At 39.5% G+C, this 26,818-nt stretch overlaps 1 protein-coding gene and 1 pseudogene across 3 annotated transcripts in view; one reads left to right on the top strand and one right to left on the bottom strand.

Annotated features, from left to right (window-relative positions):
* PCCA (propionyl-CoA carboxylase subunit alpha) overlaps positions 1 to 26,818 on the top strand; it is a 402,470-nt gene that overhangs the window by 314,277 nt on the left and 61,375 nt on the right. For all 3 annotated transcript variants that reach the window (XM_035003107.1, XM_035003106.1, XM_035003108.1), the window contains one exon: positions 19,149 to 19,202. In XM_035003107.1, the coding sequence (XP_034858998.1) occupies positions 19,149 to 19,202 (54 nt within the window). The remainder of the gene's footprint in view (positions 1 to 19,148; positions 19,203 to 26,818) is intronic.
* LOC118009203 lies at positions 18,152 to 18,961 on the bottom strand (annotated as a pseudogene).

Here is a 26,818-nt window from a genome sequence, read left to right as displayed (position 1 = left end):
TACCAGTAGAACAGCTGGTTGCAGGGACTATGTATTCTTAATCCTAGACAGTAATGCTGAATGGTTTTTCTTTTTTTTTTAAAGATTTTATTTATTTATTTATTTGACAGAGAGAGACACACAGCGAGAGAGGAAACACAGTGAGAGAGGAAACACAAACATTAGTGGGAGAGGGAGAAGCAGGCTTCCCACTGAGCAGGGAGCCCGATGTAGGGCTCGATCCCAGAACCCTGGGATCGTGACCTGAGCTGAAGGCAGATGCTTAACGACTGAGCCTGAAAGTAACAAGAGATGGGAAGGGGGCGCCTGGGTGGCTCAGTCGTTAAGCATCTGCCTTCGGCTCAGGTCATGGTCCCAGGGTCCTGGGATCGAGCTCCTCATTGGCCTTCCCGCTGAGCGGGAAGCCTGCTTCTCCCTCTCCCACTCCCCTTGCTTGTGTTCCTGCTCTCACTATCTCTGTCAAATAAATAAATCTTAAAAAAAAAAAAAAAGAATATGAATAATAAGAAAACCTTATTGTGTACTTACTGTGTCAGGCACTGACTCTTCTATACGCTTCATCTGTATCAAAGTATTTAATCCTCACACCAATCCAATGTACTAGTGTTATCCTCCATTTTGCAGTTGGGGAAACTGAGGCCTTAAAAATACTAAAATGCTTGCCCAAGGCATTCTGCTAATAAATGGAAGGGCCAGGATTTGGACCCAGGAATCTGTGCCTTTAACAATTAGGGTTCACATCGTAGGTAACTCTTGGTATCCAGACTACCTAAGACTACTTAAGTCCTGACTGGTGGGTTTAAATGGTATCTTTTTGTGGTTTAATATACGTTGGTGAGTAATGACAATGAACATTTAAAAAATATATATTTATTGACACTCCTGTTTTCTCTTCTGCAAACTGCCTGTTCATGGCTTTTGCCCCCCTTTTTTTTTAAGGAGTGTTTATCTTTTTCTTATTGATTCATAAAAGTTCATATTTTGTGTATCCTGATCCTCTGTTAGTGGCTCATGTAGTAATTCCATGTTTAATTTTTTAGGAACCACTATACTGTTTTCCACAGTAGCTGCACCATTTTACGTTCCTACAAGCAATGCACAAGGATTCTGATTTCTGCACATATTCACCAATGGTTATTATTTTCTGGTGGTTTTGTTGTTCTTTTATAACAGTTATCCTAATGGATGTGAAGTGGTACCTCATTGTAGAACAAGATACATGTAGATAGTTACTGAGAAAACATTCTGAGTACTTCCTAATAATTAACCTTCCTTTATCTTTTTTACCATGTAACAACTTTACTGCACAAATGGAACTTTTTCAGTGTAAGTAGAGGAACTTTTTTTTTTTTTAAAGAATATTTATTTGAGAGAGAGAGCATGTGAATGGGGGAAGGGGGAGAGGGAGAGAGAATCTCAGGCAGACTCCCAACTGAGCACAGAGGCTGCCATGGGACTCTATCCCAGGATAGGGCTTGATCTCAAGACCCAGAGATGATGGCCTGAGCCAAAATCAAGAGTCGGATGCTCAACTGACTGAACCACCCAGGCAACCCTAGAAGGAACTTTTTTATAACTCTTATTTCAAACCCATTTTCTCAGCTTATTCTTCCTTCCCCTGCATAAAATCACAAACAGTTCTGTCATATAGTTGCTACCAGGGAATATGCAATCAGTATTCTACTTGGGAGAGGGTGTGTTTATTTTTTTATTATTTAATTTATTTGAGAGAGAGTGCACAGAGGGAGAGGCAGAGGGAGAAACAGACTCCTCCTGAGCAGAGAGCCCGATGTGGGGCTCAATCCCAGGATCCTGAGATCATGACCTGACCTGAAGGCAGATGCTTAACCAACTGAGCCACCCAGGCACCCTGGGAGAAGGTGTGTTTAAAAAATCTAGTTCATTGTAATGTCAAAACTGGTAAAACCTCTCTTCCTAGACTCAGTTCCACCTCAGACAGAAATTTTTATGGGAAAATGAGAGTGTTGTTGCTTTCTTCTCTCTTGCTTTATATCCTCTCCCACTTCTTACTTGCCATCTGGGTTCCCTCCAAATTTGCAGGTTGGGGGGAAAAGGGGAGGAATATGGTAGGAGGAACTAGGATGACCCAGGCTAATGTAACCTGTCATTCATTATTTTCGGGGCATGGCAAACGTTCAAAGTTGGCTGGTGTCTTCAAGGACACTTCTGTGGATTTGGGAGAATTTCTCACCTGTAGAACCCTTAATGCCTGCTCTGTCTTTTCCAGTTGCCCTTACCCTCCTGATTCACATCCCTCCAGATTTTCCTGTTGAGCAGGGTCTCTCATAATGACCCAGGCTGGGCGTCTTCTGCACGATCCATATCTAGGCCACAAGAAATAATTATAAGTGCATGACTCATCAAACTCTTCTCTTTCTGCTTTGTCAACAAAACAATTACTGATCTAATGTAGATGTCCCTCAAAATCCAGGAGATACATGGAAAACCAAGTGATTCACATAAAAGTCCCTTTCACTTAGCTTAAAGGGTTCAACCTTGAGTTCTTAGCTTAAGAATTCAACCTCCACTGATTTTTAACTTCTTTCATATTCTCTTGAGGTGGGAGATGGGCAATTTTTGGTTTTGCAGTTCTTAGCGTGTTCTACTAGGTAGCTAGTCTAGCTTTTTATGGATATGTGAGTACTTACCACCTATTTAGTTTTATTACTGAATCCCTGTGACTACATGAAAAGTAGCAATTAGCATCTTTATCTAGATTAGATGATAAAATAGTTGTGGAGGAAGCATATCTTTGCTTTAGGAATTAGCTCCCTTTTCATCCAATCAAATTCAGTCATATCACATTATCTATTTACTTTCCTGGTTTTCATTGGTAAACCTCATGAGCTTAATATTATCCATTAATTTCTTTAAGAATAAATTGTAGGGGCGCCTGGGTGGCTCAGTCGTTAAGCATCTGCCTTTGGCCCAGGTCATGATCTCAGGGTCCTGGGATCAAGCCCTACATCGGGCTCCCTGCTCCGCGGGAAGCCTGCTTCCTCCTCTCCCGCTCCCCCTGCTTGTGTTCCCTCTCTCGCTGTGGCTCTCTCTGTCAAATAAATAAAATCTTAAAAAAATAAAATAAAATAAATTGTAATTTGGCGTGTATCATCATTTGGATAATGAATTTCATAGGTTACTAACTAACTTTAATTGATCAAAATTTTCAGTTTTGATTAGACCTTCAGTTACCACGGCCATGCTGAATTCCTGGCACATGTAAAGGCTCAGTAACCGGACAAATGGATGAATGGATGAATACATGGATAGTCATCTTGCATTTTGTAATTTCAGAAATAAACCTGTCTTGGCACACCTGGGTAGCTCAGTCGGTTGAGTGTCCGACTCAGGGTTGTGGGATCGAGCCCCGTGTTAGGCTCCGCTGTGTGGAGTCTGCTTCTGCTCCTCCACCTCACACCCCCCACTCACGTGCTCGCTCTCACTCTCTCTCAAATAAATGAATAAATAAAATCTTCAAAAACAAAACAAATCTGTCTTATCTGTACTTTTAAGATTTAGATTTTATTTCTCTAAAACTTCATCAAATTAGACTGTGTTCATATGACAGCCTTCTTAGCTGTTTTATCAATTGTCTTTAATTCCCAACCTTCTGATACTTGCAGAATCTATACTCTATTAGATAACATGGCAGCTTGATCTTTGGGGTTACAGAATCACCATAGTTTTTGTTAGAGCAAAGATCAGCTCCCAAAAGTATAGTGCTTACTAAGCACATTTCTTTCCAATCAACTAAATATCTTTCTTATTTCTCTAAGCTGTGTAAGGCCAATAGTACCACCTACTGATAGGTATAGAAAAAGGTCCACTTCAGATTATTCCTGATTTCCTTTCTCTCAGAGGTTTGTGCACCCATTGCTTGAGCTCTGTCTTACTCAGCATCACTAATTACTCATTTTTCAGCTAAGGCTACTGCACAACCTCTTACTTCAACTTACCCAGATGGCTGCTTTAAGCCTTTTTCTCTTCTGTGGTCTAGAAAGTCATATTCATGGACAAAAATTCTAATCACTGTTAATAACTTTAAGTATAGAGCTAGTGATGCATGTATCTGAAAGGATGAGGTCCCTATATTTTTGAAATGAAGTAATTTATACTAAAGAATGAGGACATAAACATCAAAAACTCTTGAAGATACTTTTACGTCCTCTTAGAATTTTTGTAATTTTTAATCTGTTTCTTAACCTAATAATTAAACCAAGGTTTCCTCAAATATCATCATTCAAGGAAAATAAAATGGGAGTATTTCATATTTCTTTTTTTTCCTGTTGAGTATATACCAGTGTTTTCCTACTATTTCCATTGCAAATGGAGAGTCCATCAGTAATGATGTTTATAAAATAGGTCTTGGTAGTATAATCTGAGAACCTACAATCATTTCTCATTTCTACTGTGGGAAAGTATAGTCTCATTTTCAGATTACCAATTTAAAAAGTTATATATAGAAATCTAATGAGCCATATATATGCAATTTTAAGTTTCTTAGTAGCCACGTTAAGAGAGTAAAAACAAGTGAGATTAATTTCACTAATCCATTTTGTTTAACTCAGTATGTTCAAAATGTTAGCATTTCAAGATGAAATAACATAAAAAATTAATGTGATATCAGAAACAACACATACGCCTGACATGTGTATGAGAATATATCAATAACAGCTTAAGCAACAGAACGACGAATGTGAAATGCAGTCAGACAAGAACAGTGAAACTGTGTGTAAAGTATATTCCACAGCTTCTATATCTAAATTACTTAAATAAAGTGGAAAATTTAGTTTCTCAATAGCACTAGTCACATTCCAAGTCCTCCGTAGACACATGTGGCTAGTGGTTAGCTCACAAACGGAACCTTTCGTAAATAAGAGAGTGCTCATAGAAGAAAAACATACTGGCTGTTTCGTGTTCTCCTGTGTGTCAACCACAGTTTTGGTGTTTATCATTTAAAATTACGAGTAGATGAACTAAATTCATTTTTAAACAGAAGGTGAATTTATCATCTAGTTGACAAACTTTTCACATTTTATTTTAGAAGTTTAACAAAACTGGGCACCTGGGTGGCTCAGTCATTAAGCATCTGCCTTCGGCTCAGGTCATGGTCCCAGGGTCCTGGGATCAAGTCCCACATCGGGCTCCCAGCTCCTCGGGAAGCCTGCCTCTCCCCCTCCCACTCCCCCTGCTTGTGTTTCCTCTCTCATTGTGTCTCTCTCTGTAAAATCTTTTAAAAAAACAAAAGTTTAACAAAACTTAGGACTACTTTTAATATGCGGAATGATTTCCTGCCTATAGCATATAATTAAGTGTTGGAACAGAAGATTTGCTGTGTTCCGTACATGTAGAGCTCACTGTATTGTCTTCATACACCCTTGTACCTTTGTAGCTTGGAACATGCTGGTCAAATAGAACTTTTTTTTTTTTTAATTTCTGTGACTATACTCTATTCCTGTGAAACATTCTTTTTAACCTTGAAAGAGGATCTTCAGTTTTACTTTGAACAACTCAAATAGTCTTCCATTTCTTACAGTGTAATTTGTCTGCTGGGATTTAAGGTGTTGTTTCTTGCCAGCATTTTACATACTAGATTTTCATTTTGCATAGTCACGTTGTTTGAACATTTGCAAGCAGAGCTGCCGACTAACTGCTATTGGTCTGTTTCTTTCTGTGGCATGATTTCTTCTATCCACCTGCTCACAGCAGGTTGTCTACAGGCCTGAAGAGTAGCTAAATACTTTTGAAAATATCTTGAGATCCTGCTAAGGTCTAACAATCTCTGCATTTGTGTGATGTGAAGCTATTCATGATGTACCTTTAAAGGCTTTTTTTCTTTTTATTTCTCATATTCTTAAATATTTTCAAGAGAAGATAAATTTATGATAAATAACAGTACAAAGCTGTCCTCAGCACTAGTGCGTTCTGCATTGAATAGGTTATTGATACTCAGCTAAGTGGAGCTAATTTTCTGTGTTAAAGCAGACACATTTGGAGTAGTGTCACATGAATGTCATGTTATTTACTACAGAATGCCAGATTAAGTGGATTATTTGTGAACTGATTGCAGTGTTAAATAGATTACATAACACGATAACTTAAAATGCTCAGTGGGCCTGTGTAATACAGAATATTATATATAAGTATGTGAATATGATAGAAGAGCTGTAATTGTGTTTGCATATTGAATAACTCTGATATGTTTGCAAATGCTTGTCTACACAGAGTTTGAATAGATTTTTAAATTTTAAGCTTTCCTTTTTTTGAAGAAAATGAATTGATTCTCATACCTCCTGAGTAAGGGAAGTTAAAAGGAAGCTACTTTCTCTTTTAGTTTTTTAGATGAAAGTTACTCTCACAACCTCTGGGAACAAACTTTTGTTATAATCCTAATAAACATATATAGATGCTAAAGTAAATATTTTAATAATATTTTAATTAGAAAATTAAATGAAGTGCCTTATGTGTTTGCTTATACTTTGCCAGTACCAAAAAAAAAAAAAAAAATAGTGGATTTGGAAGTGATCCTGTTTTTAGTCCCAAAATAAATGTTTTCCATGTTTTTCAGCTGTGTCTCCCCTTCCCCTTAGAAGTAATTAGCTGTTATTTGGTACTATGTGCATGTGATTACTCTAGAGTTATCAAATGTAATATGAAACCATCTATTTAGGACATATAGGATATATAAATATGTAACTTTGTAAGTGGAGGTTGGTATTTTTTTTCCAAAGAAGTAGGAAATGAGAGAGTAATTATTAACCATCTCCTTTTCACATTCCTGAAAACATCAATTACAGTTACACATCTAAGAAACAAGCCCACCAGGAGAACAGAAATAACTCCTTTCACTATGCTTCGAAAAATTTAATCACAATTTAACAGCTGGGATGTATTTACAACTGTAATTTAAAATACTAATTTTGATGCCTCTACCTGCTTTTGTGATGGAGTCCCAGAAGCTTAGCAGTTCTCTCCTCTCTAGTGGCGTTGGTTTTATGATTTGGAGTTGCTTTTAAAAATTTACTATAATGGGAAAATATCGTTCTGTGTCTCCCCCTGCTTCTCCCCCCATGTATTTTTTTCTCCTCTACTATCTGTTTACTAGAAAATGATATTGTAGTCGCTGCCAGAAGGAGAGAATTTTGAATAGTATAAACACCGATTATGATAAACGTGGCAGAGAATGCAAGCAGCTTGCTGCCGCAGAGAGTGATAAGACAGATCCTGCAGTAATGGCCTTTACCACGTGTTATCGTGCTGCGAATCAGTGAGGGGAAAAAGAAAATGATTACTCTTTCTTCCTCTTACTGTTCAGTGAGATTACTTTTAAAGGTGAAATTGCCTCTGATTTCATTATCCCAGAAAGATATTTTTCGAGCATTTATTATTTTGTGGGTGTTTTGCTTTTGTTGAGTGAACAGCCTTTGCTAATTCTGTATGAATTTGATTCTCACAAATCTCGAAGTCGTTTCAATAATCAGAGTCTTACTTCTTGAATATTCTTTTCTTTAAAGGAAAAAAATGCTGTATATTTTGTAAATGTTGGAGCAGAGTATCAAAATAAGAACAGAAAGAAGTTTTTAACTAGCTCTGAAGTGCCACTTAAAATAGGACAAGGGGCGGGGCGCCTGGGTGGCTCAGTCGTTAAACATTTGCCTTCGGCTCAGGTCATGATCCCAGGGTCCTGGGATCGAGCCCCGCATTGGGCTCCTTGCTCAGCGGGAAGCCTGCTTCTCCCTCTCCCACTCCCTCTGCTTGCGTTCCCTCTCTTGCTGTGTCTCTCCCTGTCAAATAAATAAAATCTTAAAAAAAAAATAGGAAAAGGGGTAAAAAACACTTGGAGAAAATATTTGAATAAGGATGGGATATGGTTCGTGAAAATAAAAGTCTTAATTTTTATCTTATTTTACTTTCTGTTACTAGTTTATCACATGGTCAGTTCATATTTGTTTTGGCGTGTCTCAGACTCTTTGTAAGCTCTGATACTTTGTTCTTTGTGAATTCTAAAACCTAATTGTCTTAATCATAAACTGTGGGGAAATTGTATATTCCTGATTTTTGTATCGAGGTAAATTCCAGTTTGAATGAAATTTTATTTCCCTCTTTTTTCTTATATCAGTCCTTATTGCTGAGCTATGTCAGGTTTGGGCAATTCTCTTTCTTTCTCTCCCTCTCTCTCTCTCCCCCCCATCCACCCCCCCAAAATGTGCAACCTTTACAAGGGGGATGTAGATACCAAACATGTAAACACATAAATAAGGTAATTTGAGTACTAAGAAGGTCAATAAAGGCTGTAAGACAGGATCATTCATAGAAAGTACCTAAGGGAGGTGGCTTTAGCTGGGGTGGTTAGAAAGTTGTTTCTGAATAGCTTACATTGAGTTGAGACCTATGAGGAGAAGAGGGCAGCCACGTAAAAATTTAGGGGGTGAAAGTCCCAAGTTGCAGGAATGGCAAGTGCAAAGGCTCAGAGACAGGAACAAGCTTGGTTTGTGCAGAGGCCCAAGGGAAGACCAGCATCTTGAGTAGAGCTTAGGAGAGTGGAAGAAGATAGGCAGGGACTTGTATAGGGTCTTTGTAGGCCAAAAAGTTTGGGTTTTATTCAATTCCCCCTGTGAAGCTTTTGAAGGGTTTTGAATAGAAGAATGATAGGATGTGATTTAAAATCACTGCTGTGAGGAGGATGGACCACAGGGGACCAGTGGTGGAATTAAGGGAACCATTTATATGATCATTGTAGTCATCTAGGTGACAATTGCTGATGGCTGAGATCAGGAGTCTGCCAAATCCAGCCCATGGCCTGTTTGTATGGCTCACAAGTTGAGCGGTTATTACATTTGTAAATGGTCGGAAAAAATTAAAAGAAGAAGAGTGCTTCATGACACATGGAAAGTATGTGAGATTTAGGTTTCAGCATCCATAAATATAGTTTTACTGGAATATAGCCACATTTATTTGTTTTTTATTTGCTATGACTGCTTTTGGAATTTTTGTTAAGTAGAACCTTAATTCCCCGATTTCCCTATCACACAGCATTTCAGTGGCTTAGCAGTGGTAAAATTTATTGTGATGTTTTTAAGCTCAGAACCAAGATTTAAATTTTTCTGAACAAGAAGAACCACCCTTAGCCATTGTTATCAAACATCAGAGGGCTTTGAAAATTAGCTTACGCTGCAGATTTGATGTTTGTTGATGAATTCAACCTAAAATTGCAAGACAAAACAGTAGTTACATGCAAAAATTGTACTGTGGTAATATCATTTTGACAATTAATGTTTGAATCACAACTAATGTCAAGCTGCTTTTTACACTTCCCAGGCTGTCAAAAGATTAAAACAAGAAGTGAACTACAGTTTCAGCAGCATTTTTCAAACCTCAATGCAAGAGCCAAGGAGACACCCATATTTTAAAATCCATTTCACTGTACAGTTGAGGATCTTCCACATAGCCTAAAATTGGAAGTGATCAGACTGTAATGTAAGGTTAGGTGAAAGGCAAATATCAGGAGAGGAATCTAACAAAATTCTGTAAATGCCTTCCAAGCAATGAATATGCTTAAGTAAAGTCCTATGCTTGTGGATTGTCATCAGTATTTAGGAGTACCTGTTTGTGGGAAGAGGTATTGTCAAAGGTGAAATAGCGGGGCACCTGGGTGGCTCAGTAGGTTAAGCGTCTGCCTTCGGCTCAGGTTATGATCCCAGGGTCCTGGGATCGAGCCCCACGTCCGGCTCCCAGCTCGGCAAGGGAGCCTGCTTCTCCCTCTCCCTCTGCCACTCCCCCTTGCTTGTGCTCGCTCGCTCTCTCTTTCTCTCTCTCAAATAAATAAAGTCTTTAAAAAAAATAAGGTGAAATAGGTAAAATCTCATTGCAGATCAGCATTAACAGATGCATATTTGCCATTGATTTTGATGATAGGGAACACTAACTTTGAGCCCCAATTAAATAGAATTTTATTTCTAAATAAGAGAATTCCGTTTTCCTTATTAGTGTTACCAAAAAATTGTGCTTAGGTATTATTGTATTTTGAATGTTGTGCCCCTAAAATCGTGAAAATCTGTTTTCTGTCTTGTTCTGTAACTAGATACATCATATCCTCAATTTTGCCTCACAAAGCCTAAAACACTTACTACACTACATGGCCCTTTACAGAACGAGTTTGTCAAGCCTTGACTTAGACTAAGGTGGTAGCAGGCGAGATGGTAAGAAGCAAACTAATTTGACATATATTTGGGGGGAAAGGCAGAAAAGATTGTCAGGGCTGCCTGGATGGCTCAGTCAGTTGAGAGTCTGCCTTTGGCTCAGGTCATGATCCCGGGGTCCTGGGATCGAGCCCCGCATTGGGCTCCTTAATCAGCAGGGAGCCTGCTTTTCCCTCTCCTGCTCCCTCTGTGCTCTCTCTCTCTCTCTCAAATAAATAAATAAACTTAAAAAAAAGAAAAAAGATGGACAGAACAGATATCAGGTGTGAAGGAAGCTAGAGAATGAAGGGTAAGCAACTGAGTGAAGGATGGCAGTGTCTACTGAGATAGGAAGTTGGGGAGGAGCAGGTTTGGAGAGGCAAATCAGTAATTCTGTTTGGACTTGGTAGGTTTAACATGTACATTAGATATCCAAGTGTTGAGGTCCAAATTGACTCTGTGAGTCTTGAACTCTTAGGACAAATGGGAATTAAAAACATAAATCCCATAGTCATAAGCCTGTAGATTTTCTCTCAAAGCATGAATCTGCCACTTACAAAAGGATCTTATACCATACATTAAAATTAACTCAAATGGATTAAAGACTTAAATGTTACACCTAAAACCATGAAACTCCTAGAAGAAGATGGAGACCAAAAACTTCATAACACTGGACTTAAGAATGATTTCTTGGATATAACACCGAAGTCATAGGCAACAAAAGCAAACACAGACAAATAGGACTACCTCAAACTTAAAAACGTCTGTGCATCAAAGGACACAAACAACAGAGTGAATGGGAGACAATATTTGCAAATCTTATATTTGATAAGGGGTTAAAATCCAGAATTTATAAAGTTAAGAAGACTATATTTATTTATTTATTTACTTGCTTGCTTACTTATTTATAAAGATTTAGTTATTTAGGGATACCTGGGTGGCTTAGATGGTTAAGCATCTGCCTTTGGCTCAGGTCATGATCCTGGGGTCCTGGGATTGAGCCCCGCATCGGGCTCCCTGCTTAGCGAGGAGTCTGCTTCTCTCTCTCCCTCTGCCCCTCCCCCACCGCTTGTGCTCTGTCTCTCAAATGAATAAATTAAATCTTTTTTAAAAATAAGATTTATTGGGCGCCTGGGTGGCTCAGTTGGTTAAGCGACTGCCTTCGGCTCAGGTCATGATCTGGAGTCCCGGGATCGAGTCCCACATCAGGCTCCCTGATCAGCAGGGAGTCTGCTTCTCTCTCTGACCCTCCCCCCTCTCATGCTCTCTATCTCATTCTCTCTCTCAAATAAATAAATAAAATCTTTAAAAAAAAAATAAGATTTATTTATTTTAGAGAGGGAGTGTGTGAGCGGGGAAGGGGAGGTGCAGAGGGAGAGGGAAAGAGAGAGAATCCCCAGGCAGAGTCCCCACTGAGCAAGGAGCCCCAAGGCGGGACTCCATCTTGGGACCCTGAGACCATGACACCAGCTGAAATAAGAGTCTGAAATCAAGAGTCGTAAGCTTAACCGACTGAGCGACCCAGGCGCCCCCAAAACTAATCTGATTTGAAAATAGACAAAGGACTTAAATAGACATTTCTTCAGTGATGATATACAAACAGGCAATAAACATATGGAAATTTGCTCAACATCACTTATCATCATAGAAGTGTAAATCAAAATGACAATGAGATATTACCTCATACCCTTTAGGACGGCTACTACCCCCCTCAAAAAAAACCCCAGAAAATAATAAGTGTTGGTGAGAACACTGAGAAAATGGAATCCTTGTGCACTGTTGGCAGAATTGTAAAATGGCACAACTTGTATGGAAAACAGTATGAGGGTTCCTCAGAAAATTAAAAATACTACACTAAGTGGTCCAGCAGTCTCACCTCTAGATATATATATATCAGAGAGAATTGAAAGCAGGATCTTCAAGAGTTATTTGAACACCCCAGTTCATCGCAGCATTATTTAGAATAGCCAGGAGGTTGAAGCAACCAAAATGTTCATCACAGATGAATGGATAAACAAAATGTGGTATATACATACACTGGGATAATATTCAGCCGTAAAAGGGAAAGAAATCCTGTCACATGGTTAAAACATGAGGACATTATGCTAAGTGAAGAGAGCCAGACAACAAAAGACAAATACTGTATGCATCACCTTATATGAGGCACGTAAAACAGTCAAATTCCTTGAAACAGAAAGTAGAATGGTGGTTACCAGGGTCTTTTGGGAGGGAGGAAGGGGGAGTTGTTTCGTGGGTATAGAATTTCAGATTTGCAAGATGGGAAGGTTCTGAAGATCTGTTTCACAACAACATAAATATACTTAACACACTGAGCTGTGTACTTATGAATGGTTAAAATGGTAAATTGTGTTATGTTTTTTACCACCAAAAAAAAAGGAAAAATCTGTTAGTTGAAAAAGCATAGGAGCCAAGCAATTTTTAAAAAGAAACACAAAGTTGGAAGAACCTGATTTCAAGACTAATTATGAAACAGCAGCATCAGGACAGTGTGGTATTGGTAGATAGATATGTAGGACAGAATAAAGTACAGAAGTAGATCCAGATATAGGTGGTCGGTTGATTATTGGCAAAGATGCTCAGGAATTTTAATGCAAAATTTTCTTAAATGGTGAGGAAACAATGTCCATTTGATGAATAAAATGAACTCGTTTATTAGACAGCAGATCAGTGGTTGCCTGGCGGCAGGGACCAAGATTGGCCTGTGAAAGGGCAGGAAGAACATACTGGAGGTGGTGGAAATGTTCTGTGTGTTGATTGTGGTGGTGGTTTTTTAAAATTGTCGAAAGTCATTGAATTCTATACTTTAAGTGGAATGCAGTCTTTTGTACGTAAGTTATGCTTCAATGAAGTTGATTTATTTTAAGATGGGCATTGCACTAGGGGGAAGCATGGATGTGGATGAGATGACACAGGGGAAGAAAAGAAAGTAGATGGAAAAGAGAAGAGAGCTGTGGACTGCCCTCCCCCAGGTAGAAATTGAATGAAGAGATGAAGAAGGCTAAGAAAGAACTGCCAGGGAGGTAGGATTAAAACCAGGGGCATGGATATCCTTGAAGTCAATGCAAGAATTGTGTTTGGGAAAGAGAATCATCGACAGTTCATAGCATTGCTGGATAAGATGAGGACAAAGCCAACTGATAGGTAAGGCAACATGGAAATCGTAGGTGATCTTGATGAGAAGACTACAGACAAACAGTGGGGGGAAAACACATGGGAACAGGTTCAAAGGAAAATGGAAAGGGACAATGTAGAGACCATGAAGAGAGACAATTTTTTGAGGAGTCTGGCTGTAAAGGACAGAGGGGACAGTAGCTGGAGGGAAATGGCTATAGAAATTTTTTTTTTAATCCTTCCATTTTATTTGTTGAAGGAACGGGATCGTTTGTCTTGTACAGTTTTCCACTGCCAAAACTGAGCTGATTTCATCCCAGTGGTGTGGCTTAACATGTCCCCCCTCCTTTGTTTTCTATAAATTAATATTCTATCTAGAGATGTAATCAGATTTGGGTGCCATTATCTTTGGCAAGACTGAGTCTGTAAGAGACACACATACTGTCTGGTCACCGCGCCGTTGATATTCAAGCTTTGGTCAGTAAGTTCATCAAGGTTTACAAAATGATGATGTTCCAATATTGTCATTTTTATTCATTTATTACCAGGACTAATTCTTTTTTTTTTTTTTTAAAGATTTAATTTATTTATTGGACAGAGAGAGAGACAGCAAGAGAGGGAACACAAGCAGGGGGAGTGGGAGAGGGAGAAGCAGGTTTCCCGCCGAGCAGGGAGCCCGATGAGGGGCTCGATCCCAGGACCCTGAGATCACGACCCGAGCCAAAGACAGACGCTTAACAACTGAGCCACCCAGGCGCCCCAGGACTAATTCTTTACAGAGAAACTCTACCTCAAATGCTTCTTGGGTTATCCAGGACAACAGTGTTCATAGAAAAGATAAATGCTGGATCCTTTCCCTTGACTTTCCAGTTCCTAGAGAGTTGGTTCCCTATGATTCTCCAAAAGTGACTAAATTAGGGTGTTTTGTTTTTGTTTCTGGTATCCACTTTGGATTTGAATCCACTCATGGATTCAAACATACCTGGTCTGCTTTAATCCATTGCAGTTATAATCCTTATTGTCGGTCAGACTTCCCCAGCTCTGGCCAGGTAATTTTTTCAGTCCTGAGTCTTTCTAACATGGCCCCAATCTTTGATAGCTCCTTACTTTCTGGTGTGACAAGATATAGAGCCTCATTTCTGCCCCAAACCCGGGATCAGCCATTCTGCCGAGAAACCTTGATTTCTTGGGAGTGGGAAGTGGTATTTGTAGACAACATTTTGGGTGCTAGGGATGTTTGTTGCCTCTGGGCCTCTTGTGTTTCTGCGGAAGATTCAGAAACCATGCCACCACTGCCATCTTCCCAGAAGCCAACAGCCACGCTTTTCAGTCAGAAAATTTCTCATTCTGAACAGCTCTTAGGATTAAGTGTGTGGCTGCATGACAGAGGTGATTAATTGTGCTGAATCTGTTCTGGTAAATATGGATTGGATTCTGGATCTCTGCCTCAGGCTTCTGAGGAAGGAAGATTTAACAGCGGCTGGGTTGAGGCCTGGGTTTGGAGTAATGGCAGTGCTTTCGCTGAGTATTTTCCTCGCTACTCTTAAAATCTCAGCAGTGTGGAAGTCAGCGTATCATTGGACTCCCTGTCCTCAATCTGCATCATTCTACAGCCCTTCTTTCCCTGATTTCTTGACAGCCACACCTCTGACTCTGTCCTGCTAAAACTTTGGTTAAACAGTCGAAGACTGAGAGATATGCAGATCACTCTTGTCTTTCACAGTATGGAAAAACTTCAGAATTCTTGGTGAAGATTGATTTTTCGTTTCCATTTCTGTGGCACTCACTTGCATGCTGTTGGGATTAAGGAAGAAGTGTAAGAAATGGTCCTTGTTCTTAAAGAACTCACCATCTAAGTGATGATCTGGTCTGAGACTGTAGAGATATTCCATCCTGCACAGTAGAGATATCCCAACCCTGCACAACTGCTTGGGTTGGGATTCTTTTTTTTTTTAAAAGATTTTATTTATTTGACAGAGAGAGACACAGCGACAGAGGGAACACAAGCAGGGGGAGTGGGAGAGGGAGAAGCAGGCTTCCCGCAGAGCAGGGAGCCCGACACGGGGCTTGATCCCTGGGATCATGACCTGAGCCAAAGGCAGACACTCAATGACTGAGCCACCCAAATATCCCTAGGTTAGGATTCTTATTCTCCAGTTGCAATGCAGGCAAATTATTTTTATATCCCTTTATCTTTATTTTCCTCATAAGTAAAACGAAATGTAGATTTTGAGATCCATTTGCTCTCCAAATTCTAAGTTTCTGTGAATGAAACAGGCTTAGTTCTACTTTTGGGTTCACCTCTATCTAGCCTTTGAGCCTCCCTACCTGAGTGAATGCTACCTGCTGCATTTTCCTTGGTCTCCCAGCCCACCTCCTCCCCCATTCCTGTGTATCCTGAACCTTACATCAGACCATCAGTCTTTCTAAAACAAGCATGTTACTCCCCAGTTTTTAAATATAAGAATTTGGTTAAGTGTGAAATCTGTCTTTCAGATGGGACTTGGCTCTGTTAATTCCTTCTCGGTTTTCTTTTCTTACCCCTTCACTCCATTAACCAAACCTATCTCTGGCCATATGGGACAATTCACCAAGCCTTAAACTCTCGTGTGTTTTCTTTATCGGAAATTTGCATACACTGTCCCATCTGACCAAAAGTGTTTCATTTATTTCCCTTTTGGAGAATGTCTGCTTATTTTTTAGTACCCAGCTCTACTGTGTATCTTCAAGTGTTCCTTAACCTTTCTGGGCATTTAGCTGGTCTGGCCTCTTATCTGTTAATACTTTGTACATTTTGTACTATGGATTTATCATACTAAATTATAATTTATTTTATTTCTTTTTTTTTTTAATGTAATCTCTACCCCCAGTGTGGGGCTTGAACTCACAACCCTGAGATAAGAGTCGCATGCTCTACTGACTAAGCCAGCCAGATGGCCCTATAATTTTTGTAGAATTTTCTTCTTTCCTTCAGTTTCCCAGAGGGTGAAGTTTAATTCAGCTAGCAGTGTTCAATTCAATATAGTTGATGGATGGGTGGATGGATAGATGGATGGATGGAGGACCAAAGTAGAAGTGCTAGTGTCAAAACCCAGGATTCAGGACTCAGTTCTTAATCCCTTAGGACATCGAGGGAAGTAACTGATTCTGTTCCATTCTGTACTGTTTCTCTTTTGCCTTTATTAAGTTCTATATGTCCATTTGGAAGAATACGAATAATAGGTAAGCCAAAAAGAAAGGCCAACTAATATCTTCCACCCAGAAATAATAGTTAACTGTTCTATGTGCATTATTTGTGCTAGAATTTTATCTTTAACATATACAAGTTTTTATCATGATGTATTCCAAACATATTGTTTTGTTCTTTTTTTTTCGCACTTAGAAATACTCTATGAACATTTTTCATGTCTCAGATTTTTTAATGGCTACATGGATTATACCATAAGTTATTTCACCAGGTTTTTTTATTCATCATTTAGGTTGCTTGGAAGGTTTTAGATTCTATAAACTGCGCTGTGATGTCATTTTTGTAGCTGTGGGCTTCTTTTGTTTTTGGTGGTTGTTGTTATTGTTTTGCCTACTCATGACTTTTTCCCTTAGGATAAATTCTTAGAAGTGAAATTAATGGATAAAAATACTGATTTTGAGTTTTCTGCACTGTACCACACCACGTTGAGTATGCTGGTCAGACTACTCTTGTGTTGAGTCACTGGGGCAGTACTTGGGGGTGGGGTAGCCGTCTTGTTGCCCTGGTGCATTAACCCGCTTTCCTTCTGACTGATCTAACTTCCCTCAATCAAGGAACCACGGACTCAGCTTGAATTCTGGAGATTTGCTCTGGGTTCTAGGACTTGAATGATCTTAAGGGTTGGGGTTGGTAAACCTATACTTCTTAAAAAGAATAAAATGAGGATGTATCTGTGATAGGACATGACAGGCAGCCCTGCGCGTCCCAGGGCTACGCCCGGGAACTTTAAAAAAACATACAGCTGCTTAGTTAGAAAAGCTTTCTTTTTTGTGGAGTCTTTGAGGCCATTAGGCCCTTTCTGAGTAACACAGGAAAGAAAGAATTTTGAAGAATAAGCTAGGCATAAATAGAGCAATTTTACAGGTGAGAATTATCTGGAAAAAATATAATTTACTTCCAGTGAACTATTTAGTTATCCATTTCTAGCAAACTAAAATTCAAACAAGATATGCATAAATCCTATTGTATTCACTTTGAGCTTTTTTATTTACAAATATTTGCATAACGTAGAGGTTATATCTATTTTCACTGCTCTCTGGATGTAGAAGCATTGTGTTGTCCTCTTGTTATTTTAAACAAATGCTAGCTTTTTATGACAGGTTTATTGAGATAGAATTCACATACCACACAGTTCACCCAAAGTGCACAAGTCGGTGTTTTCAGTCTCTTCACAGAGTTGTGCAGCCATCACCACAAACAGTTGTAGAACATTTTCACCATCGCAGAAAGCAAGCCTTACTAATTAGCAGTCATTTCTCATTTCCTCCCTGTCCTCTCCCTCAGGCAGCCACCTTTCCTTCCTCCCTTCTTCCGTCTCTTTTCCCTCCCCCCCACTTCCTTTCTTTCTAAAAGGAATTTGATCTGTGCTTTATACCTGGTTTTTTTCAAAGTTTGGTAAAAGCACGACCACTCCCAGAATTAGCATGGCATATAACACTTTGACCAATCAATAAGTCAGTTGTCATTCAGCTGAAAACACGAGTTCTTTATGAAGCCACTTAACATATATTTACTTTTGTATATAGACTATTATCCAAGAAGAATAAAATGGTAAGTTAGGAGTTCAAACTTATTAGATAGGACTTGACTTCTGGGCTTCAGAAAGATGTGGAAACTCTTTCTGAAGAAATTTTTCTTACTGTTTTCCCCTAGACTTACTGGCTTTAATGTGGGCTTACTTCTCCAGTCTCAGTCTGACAAAATGCGCCACGTGAGGCATGGCAAAGAATCATTTCTTATTGTATCTGTTACTTAGGTACCAAGGCATAGTCACTTCTTGAAGTTGTGCCAGATGATTCTTCCAAAGATGCCTCTTATCCAAGCATGAGGTCTAGCTTTTTCTTGAGCAGTCTGAAGAAGCCTTAGGGCATCGTCTCTTTCCTGGACAACTTTGTCTAATGCATCCGTAGAATTTGCTACCCTTTCTTACTGTTCCAGACTCAGCATTTTTGGCAATCTTTGCCTCTTGACACCCTGCTGTAGATTCAGGAGCATGTTTCTTTTTTCAGTAGGACAGCCAGAGTTTATGTGTATCTTCATTATTTTCATTCCTAATTGTTGACAGGTCCATGAAGCTCCAAGTTTCACTCCCCCGCCCCCCAGTTTCTTAGGGAATCAAAAAATTCTTTCAGTCCTTTCCTTGATAGGTGTTATAATCTACGCTAATGAAAAGATGTGACATTTGGTGTGTTCTTAGGCAACCTGTACTAGCCCAGGAAATGTGAGGACCAGGAAGTCCCTAGAGCAGTTGCGGGTCTTCTGTGGAGAACCGCCAAACTGTGCTAATCTACTTCCTATCTCTGGATTTGCACGTTCTGGACATTTCATGTTCAATGGAGTCATATAATACGTGGCCCTTTGTGACGGCCTTCTGTTCTTGCATGCGTCAGCACTGCATTCTTTTTATGGCCGAATAGTCCATTGTATGAATATATCATATTTTGTTTATCCATGTACCAGTTGGTGGACATTTAGGTTATTTGGCTATTAGGAATAATGCTGCAACGAACACTTATGTACACATTTGTGTGGATGTGAATTCATTCTATACTTCTTTTTTTTTTTTCCAGTGTCTTTCTCGAGAAGCAGGTGGAAACATGAGCATTCAGTTTCTTGGTACAGTGGTAAGTGTGAAATGATTATTATTTTGTAAATTCACTTAATTAACAGAGAAAACAGTGTTCAACTAGCTTTAGCCTATGTATTTGAACTTGTCTTCATCATGCTTTTGTTTTGCTATTAAATGAGATATCTTTGTATAAGAAATGCCTTCTTTAATGTGTTCCGAGAAGTTTCCATGATAGAATAATTTTAGCTATTCCCTATTAGAAAATAATTTTTTAAATTATTTGCACTTGGGGCGCCTGGGGGGCTCAGTCTTTAAGCCTCTGCCTTCAGCTTAGGTCATGATCTCAAGGTCCTGGGATCGAGCCCCGCATTGGGCTCCTTGTTCAGTGGGGAGCCTGCTTCTCCCTCTCCCTCTGCCTGATGCTACCCCTGCTTGTGCTCTCTCTTTCTCTCAAATAAATAAATAAATAAATCTTAAAAAAATAAAAAATAAATTATTTGCACTTTGTTGAATATTTTAAGTGCCTTTTTTTCTGCCTGTTTTTTAATAAAAATAAGAAACATTATTTAAGATGCTTTTGAACATAGTGACCTTGATTTTTTTTTTCCTGTCAGTTTTCCTTATAACTTTCTCCATTAGGTCCTTTCAAGTACACATTTCTAAGGAAACTGAGTCATAGTTTTGTATCTTGATTTTTTTTTTTCACATAAGATCCTATTAATCATTTTCCATATTGCTAGAAAATATTTATCAGCATCATTTTAATGGAGCTGTGTTTAACATTCTAATGAGTAGATGTGACATATTTTCTTATCCATGAATCCCAGTTGTTAGGTATTTGAGTTATCCCTCATTTTTGCCATTATGAATGGTGTTCTAGTGAACAACTTCATGGGTTTTGCTTTTTTGATGTTTTGAATTATTTTCAAACATGGATATTTTTAAAAATGTATAAGATATATTTCATTCTAAGTGGAATGAAAACCATGAATAATTTTATAGCTTAGTACATGTTACCAGTTACTTCATATCTCTCTCAAATGCCCTTCATCACGTTTTAGAACACTACTTTGCACTCTCACTAGTAGTAGTTACAATTTTCAAAATTATTTAACTTTATCTGGTGAAAAGATCTTTACTTTACAGTTATTATTTTTCCTTTAATGTAAAAGTAATGGTCATAATGATCATGCCAGTGAGGTATGATCAAACAATAAGGTACCTTATTGTTTTAATTAGCATTTCTCTGTGTCATGAACATTTCTCCATGTATTCATTTACTAGGTATCATTTATAATCTGTGAAACGTCTGTTCATGTTTTTTGGGTACCTTGTTCAGATTGTGAATTCACACTGGGTATTTCTGTTTGCTCTGTGAGTTTATTGAGAATATCAGAGGAGAGGCCTGTGGCTTGGATCAAAAGAGTTGTGATTTTGTAGCCATTGAGGTAGGAAGCACATTAATATGTGCACTTATAGTTTCATATGTATAAAGGCACAGTAGAGTTTACGTATTGCAGTGTATATGGTAGTATGTGCATGGGCACTTGACTAATGTCACATAAATTTTAAGTGTTGCACCTGAGATTTATAGTTATTTTTGTTTTTCTGATGAGTAAGTTATTCCTTGCTTTTTTTTTTTAATTTAAAAATTTAAATATTACTTCAGTGCATGTCCTAAGAAATTGTATTAGGGTTCTCCAAAGAAAGAGAACCAGCAGGATGTGTGAGTGTTGGGGCATGGGGGGAGTCCAAAATCTGCACAGTAGACCAGGAAATAGTTGGAGTTCAAGTCCAAAGACCATGTACTTGCAGTATTCCTTCTTGCTTGGGAGGTCAGTCCTTTTTCTTCATTTGATTGAATTATGCCCACCCAGATTATGGGGGGTAATTTGCTTTACCCAAGCTCTACTGATTTAAATGTTAGTCTGAAAAATGCCTTTATAGAAACATCTGGAATAATATTTGGCCAAAAATCTGGATACTGTGGCCTAGCCAAATTGACACATAAAATTCACCATCACAGAAGTATACACATCCCATCCCCTAGAGGCATTTACATTATTATTGATATGCGGGCACACCTTGGAGATATTGTGGGTTTGGTTCCAGACCAGGGCAAGAGAGCCTGTGTTGCAGTAAAGTGAGTCAAACGAATTTTTTGGTTTCCCAGTGCATATAAAAGCTAGGTTTACACTACAGTGTAGTCTTTTAAGTATGCAAAGCATTATGTCTAAAAAACAATGCATATACCTTAATTTAAAAATACTGGATAGCTAGGGGCGCCTGGCTGGCTCAATCAGAAGAGCATGTGACTCGATTTCAGGGTTGTGAGTTGGAGCTCCACCTTGGGTGTAGAGATTACCAAAAATAAATAAATAAACTATTAAAAAAATAAAAATACTGTATTGCTATAAAATGCTAATCATCATCTGAGCTTTCAGTGAGTTAGAATCACTGATCACAGGTCACAATAATACAGTAATAATAAAATACAGTCATAATGTAAAAGTTTGAAATACTGTAAGAATTACCAAAATGTGACACGGAGATAGGAAATGAGCAAATGCTGTTGGAAAAATGGCGCCGATTCATTCACTCGATGCAGGGTTGCCACAAACTTCCAGTCTGTAAAAAAAAAAACAAAACCCTGTACCTGCCACACACACTGAAGCAAAGCCCAGAAGAACATGGCGTGCCTGTGTTCTTCCAGAAATAGAATTACAGATCTTTTCATGCAACAGTAAGTCATGGGTACTTCTGTGTCTGCACTTACATCTCTCCGTGGATTCTAACCGAGTTCACTGGGTTCATGTATTGAAAACCGAGTTCTCGATAGGCAAAACCCACAAACAAAACAAAGCATTTCTCTCGCAGTTTTGTCCTAGCTCAGAAAATGGCTACGCCAGCTAAAACCTTGTGCTCGCCTTGCTTCCTCTCTCCTACCACTTCCACTGCCCCCAGCCTGACCAGAGCCTTCGTCTCTTGCCTGAATGACAGCAGCAGCCGGTCTTCCCACCTCTGCTCCTGCTCCTTAGCCTGCCGTTCATTTAACGGTTAGCGTGATCCTTTAAAAGTGTCAGTCAAGTCATTGGCCTTGTTACTCTTCTTCAGACGTGTTGGGCACACACCTCAGGAGCTCCTCATCTGCCTTTCCTCTGCCAGGACTGTCTGCCCCCAGACACCTGCACAGAAGTTTCCCGCACTTTCTTCAAGCCTTTACCCAGCAGCCACCACCTCAGGGACGGCTTCCTGGTCACACCGTTTAAAAGTGTGACCACCCTTCCTCTGCTTTGTTCTCTTTCTTCAGCAGTTATCACTATTTGACACACTTTCATGTTTGACATATTTTACTTTTTTAAAACTTGTTTATTGTCCGTCTTTCCCACTTGAATGAACTAAGGTCTGTGAGCCCAGGGCTCTTGCCTGTTGTGTCCACTGTTCTCACCCAGCACCCAGAGCAGGGCCTTGGGTCCCGTGGGCACTCAGTGAATGCTTGTCGAGTGAATTAATGACATTGGCAAGCGTGGGACCCACCGATTAGACTTAAAAAAGAAAAAGAAAGCAAATGCAGAAACAAACAGGGAAAAGGAAAAGCATAGGGGCCTTAGCAATGAGTCCGTCTTCCTCAGAAAAGACAGCTTGTTTCGCCCAAGGGTTCACAGCTAGTTGGTGGGCAGAGCAAACAAGGGGGCTCTGATTTCTCTGCTTTTTCTTTTTGTCCACCTCAGACCCCTAAAATATGGTAGGAAACACACACACACACACACCCCACCCCTAAACAGCCACAAAAAGCGGACCTGTTTATGGAGCTGATACCGCCCCCCTCCCCAACATAGGTGACTTGCTGACAAATCCCAAAGATTTGTCCACACTGTTTATACAGTTTATACGGAGAAGGAGTGTCACTGTCTAGAGTCATTTCCAAGTACTTTAGAAGTCTGCATCACAGCAGTTGGGATGGCCACTGTGGTTTGTCACAATGCATTTTTCTGTGTGTACTGTTAGCCATAATAGATCAGTATGGAAGAGAGAAAGAAAAGGTTTTGAGATAGTGGGACTGTTAGGACAGATGCAGAGTAATTTCTGGCCAGTATGTGCTGCTTCAGTCCTAATTTTCTAAAGCAGATTCAGTTTCCAAAGCTTGCAGTCAGGAAGAGCACTAGCAGGTCATATGTAAAGGTAAGACTTCCCAAATACACTTTGTCTGTGAGAATACTTGTAGAATTTTCCATACAAGTTGGCTTTTGAATACTGTTAACATGACATTCAATGTTCAAAGAAGAATTTAATTTTAGACTAAGAAGGACTTCTGTTGCATCGATAAAGTGCAAAAATGTTATTTCAGTTCAGAGAAGGTACAGACTTCAAAATAATTTAATTCGTTTTTGACACACTTCGAACTTTAAAAAACTACCATTTTGTTATTTCCCAATAAAATAAATCTCATTATTAAAATTAGATTTTGCTGGATATGTAAGTATTAAATACTATAGAAGATGTTATAAATATGCCTTATGTATTTGTAATATGTGTAAAATAACGTTTATAAAATATTTGTCAGTTATAAAGAGCAATGATAAAGACCTGTATACCCACCAGAGGTTTTCTAAAAAAACACAGAAGTCCTCATTATCTCTGAGGTTTACCATATATTCTTTCTCAATCCTATCTATCAGACATCCTTTCTCCCTGCACAGAGAACTTCTTCCTAATTTTTATCATTTCTTTTCTTTATAATTTTTCCACGTAAATGCATCCTTAAATATTAAGCAGTTAAGCTTTGCCTGCTTTTAAGCTTGACATGCATGGGATTATATTCTGTAGCTGTGTATGACTTGGTTATTTGGCTCCGTGCTGTTTGTGAGGTCCACCTCTACTGTTGATGGCCCCCTGGGTGGTCTCGGGTGTCTTTTCTCTAGCTCCATGCTGCTGTAAGCATTTATGCACGTGAGCACACGTATCCTGATTGCACGTGTGCCGTAGTTTCGTCAGGGGTGATGTGCATTGAGTGTGCAGTGAATGCATTCACTTTGTTCCACATTCTCACCAGTACCTGATATTATCAGACTTGTTCATTTTTGCTGGTGTCAGTAGTGTCCTTATTGTGGTTTTAATTAACATCCTGATCATTAAGGAAGTAGAACATATTTTTCTGCATTTATTGGCCATTTATGTTTATTGACCATTGAGTCTGCTCCTCTGTAAAGTACCTCTTCAAGCCTTCTGCCCCGCTTTCTGTGGAGTGAGGCTGTCTACATGCCTGAGTTTAGTCTCTTTATGTCATTTGCATTTTTAATAAGGCATGGAGGATTGGGTTGGACAACATGACTAGTTCTGACGAGGAGCTGTGAATGGAAGTGACTATCAAGAACCACGGAGGGTCTGAGATTTTACCCTACTTGAAGCTGACAAATTAACCCGCTATAGTCATGGATGCTGGTAGAAGGGACAAGACTCCAGGGTCAGAGATGAAGGATGGTTTATTACAGCAATAGCAGTAGCCAGAATATCATTAGTTTCGCACCATTTCCCTGAGCTCCATTTCCCACAGGGTGGTGTGAAGAGGGCAGAAGGACACCTGCTCACACAGTGGGTTGTGTTACAGTAGAGGAACCTGAGTTTAGTTCAGAGAACCCCGAGCGTCTATATGGGCAGTGAGCATGCCTTCCCTTTGTTGTGAGGGAGACACTGTCTCTGTCTTTGTATAGCAAACAGCCTTGAAAAAATAGTCTAGAACAAAGGACAGTCAGTGCTTGGCTCACAAGAAGTAGAAGAGAAGCATGAGAGACCCATGGAGAATTGTCTCCTTACTGTGATGTCTTCACTTCTGGTCAGGGACAGCCAAGAGGAGGTGTGAGCTCTCTAGGTCCCTACCATGTCCACTTGGGGAACTACATGCCTGGTTGTTGAGCCCCTAGAGCATGAGTCCTTGGGGAAGGTTGGAGCTTGAGCATTGTCCCCCTACCCTTCTGTGGACTGAGATTTCAGTGTCACTTCTGAAGCCCAGCCTAGCTTATCCTAACACCCATCAGGTCATGATCTCAGGGTCCTGGGATCGAGTCCCATGTCAGGCTCCCTGCTCAGCAGGGAACCTGCTTCTCCCTCAGCCCCTCCCCGCTGCTCATGCGCTCTCTCTCTCTCTCTCTCTCAAATAAATAAATGAAATCTTTTTAAAAATTGTTAAGTAGTATTTTTATATAATGAAAAGCAAACTCCTCTGAATTAGTAGAAGGCACTGAGATGAAATTTGTGCCTCTGTGATTCAGAGGAGCACATTTGACTTGAGTGTACATACAAATTTTAACCTTCAGTATCTATCAATTTCATTACCATCCCAATATGTAGGATGTAGGACTGTATTTGTTTCCTAGGTTGTCACCACAAATTGCCACAAACCAGGTAGCTTCAAACAACGGAATTGTGTTCCAAGAGTTTAGGAGGTGAGAAATCTGAAATCGGGGAGTGGGCAGGGTTGGCTCCTTCTGGAGGCTCTCCAGAGAATCCGTTTCATGCCTCTCTCCCAGCTTCTGGTGGTTGGGGCAGTACTTGCTGTTTCTTGGCTTGTAGCTGCATCATTCCAATCGCTGCTTCTGTCCTCCCATGGGTTTCTTCCCCAGGTCTGTGTATATTCAGTCACAGACACCTAAGCACGCCAGTCATTGGGTTTAGGGCCCACCCTTACACAGTAAGACCTCTTCTTAGCTAATTACATTTGCAAAGACCCTCTTTACAAATGAGGTCACATTCTGAAATATCAGCTGGGCGTGAATTTTTGGATGGCAGGCGTTCAACCCAGTATACACTCTACACAGATAGGCATGAACGTGTATTTGACATGTATGAAGCGTTGAAAACTAACTCAGGCAATTTACCTAAAAGTGTATTTTATAAACAGAGCATCATTCCTTATTAACACCTGACTTGAGTACTGCCATGTATTTTCCCAAGGATTTTCTTACCTGTTACCATCAAACATGCAGGAACGCCGATGAAGGGTATGCCTATCTTCAGAAGACAAAGTGAGCCCTAGGCAGTTTAAGTGACTATTCTGTACTAACAACTGGTAGAAACAGGCTGCAAAATCAGGTCTCTCTGACTTTCAAGTGAAGCTGTTCACCCTCAGAGTGCCTTAAGAACAAATCACTTTACTGTGTGATCCAGTTATTGCCGTAACTGCTAAGGACAACTATTTTAGTTTAGGCCGCTATGACAAAATACCATAGAGTGGGTGGTTTAAACAGCAGACATTTATTTCTAACAGTTCTGGAGGCTGATAAGTTCAGGATCGAGGTGCCAGTAGATTCAGGTCCTGGTGAGGGCCTTCTCCCGGGCTTGCAAGTGCCCACCCGATAGCTGTATCCTCACACGGCAGAGAGTGCTGGCCTTTCTTCTCTTTTTAAATTTTTTTTTTAAAGTTTTCATTTTAATTCCAGTTAATTAACATACAGTGTTCGATTAGTTTCGGGTGTACAATATAGTGGTTCATCTTTCTTCTCTCTTTTTTTTTTTAATTTTTTTATTTTTTTTATTCTTATGTTAATTCCCATACATTACATCATTAGTTTTAGATGAAGTGTTCCATGATTCATTGTTTGTGCACAACACCCAGTGCTCCATGCAGAATGTGCCCTCCTCAATACCCACCATCAGGCTAACCCATCCTCCCAC

The sequence above is a fragment of the Mirounga leonina genome, unplaced genomic scaffold, assembly GCF_011800145.1.
Source record: "Mirounga leonina isolate KUSES-001 unplaced genomic scaffold, KU_Mleo_1.0 Mir_127, whole genome shotgun sequence".
Lineage (NCBI taxonomy): Eukaryota > Metazoa > Chordata > Mammalia > Carnivora > Phocidae > Mirounga > Mirounga leonina.
Note: the sequence above shows the minus strand (reverse complement) of the source record. Positions and strands in the feature narration are given on the sequence as shown.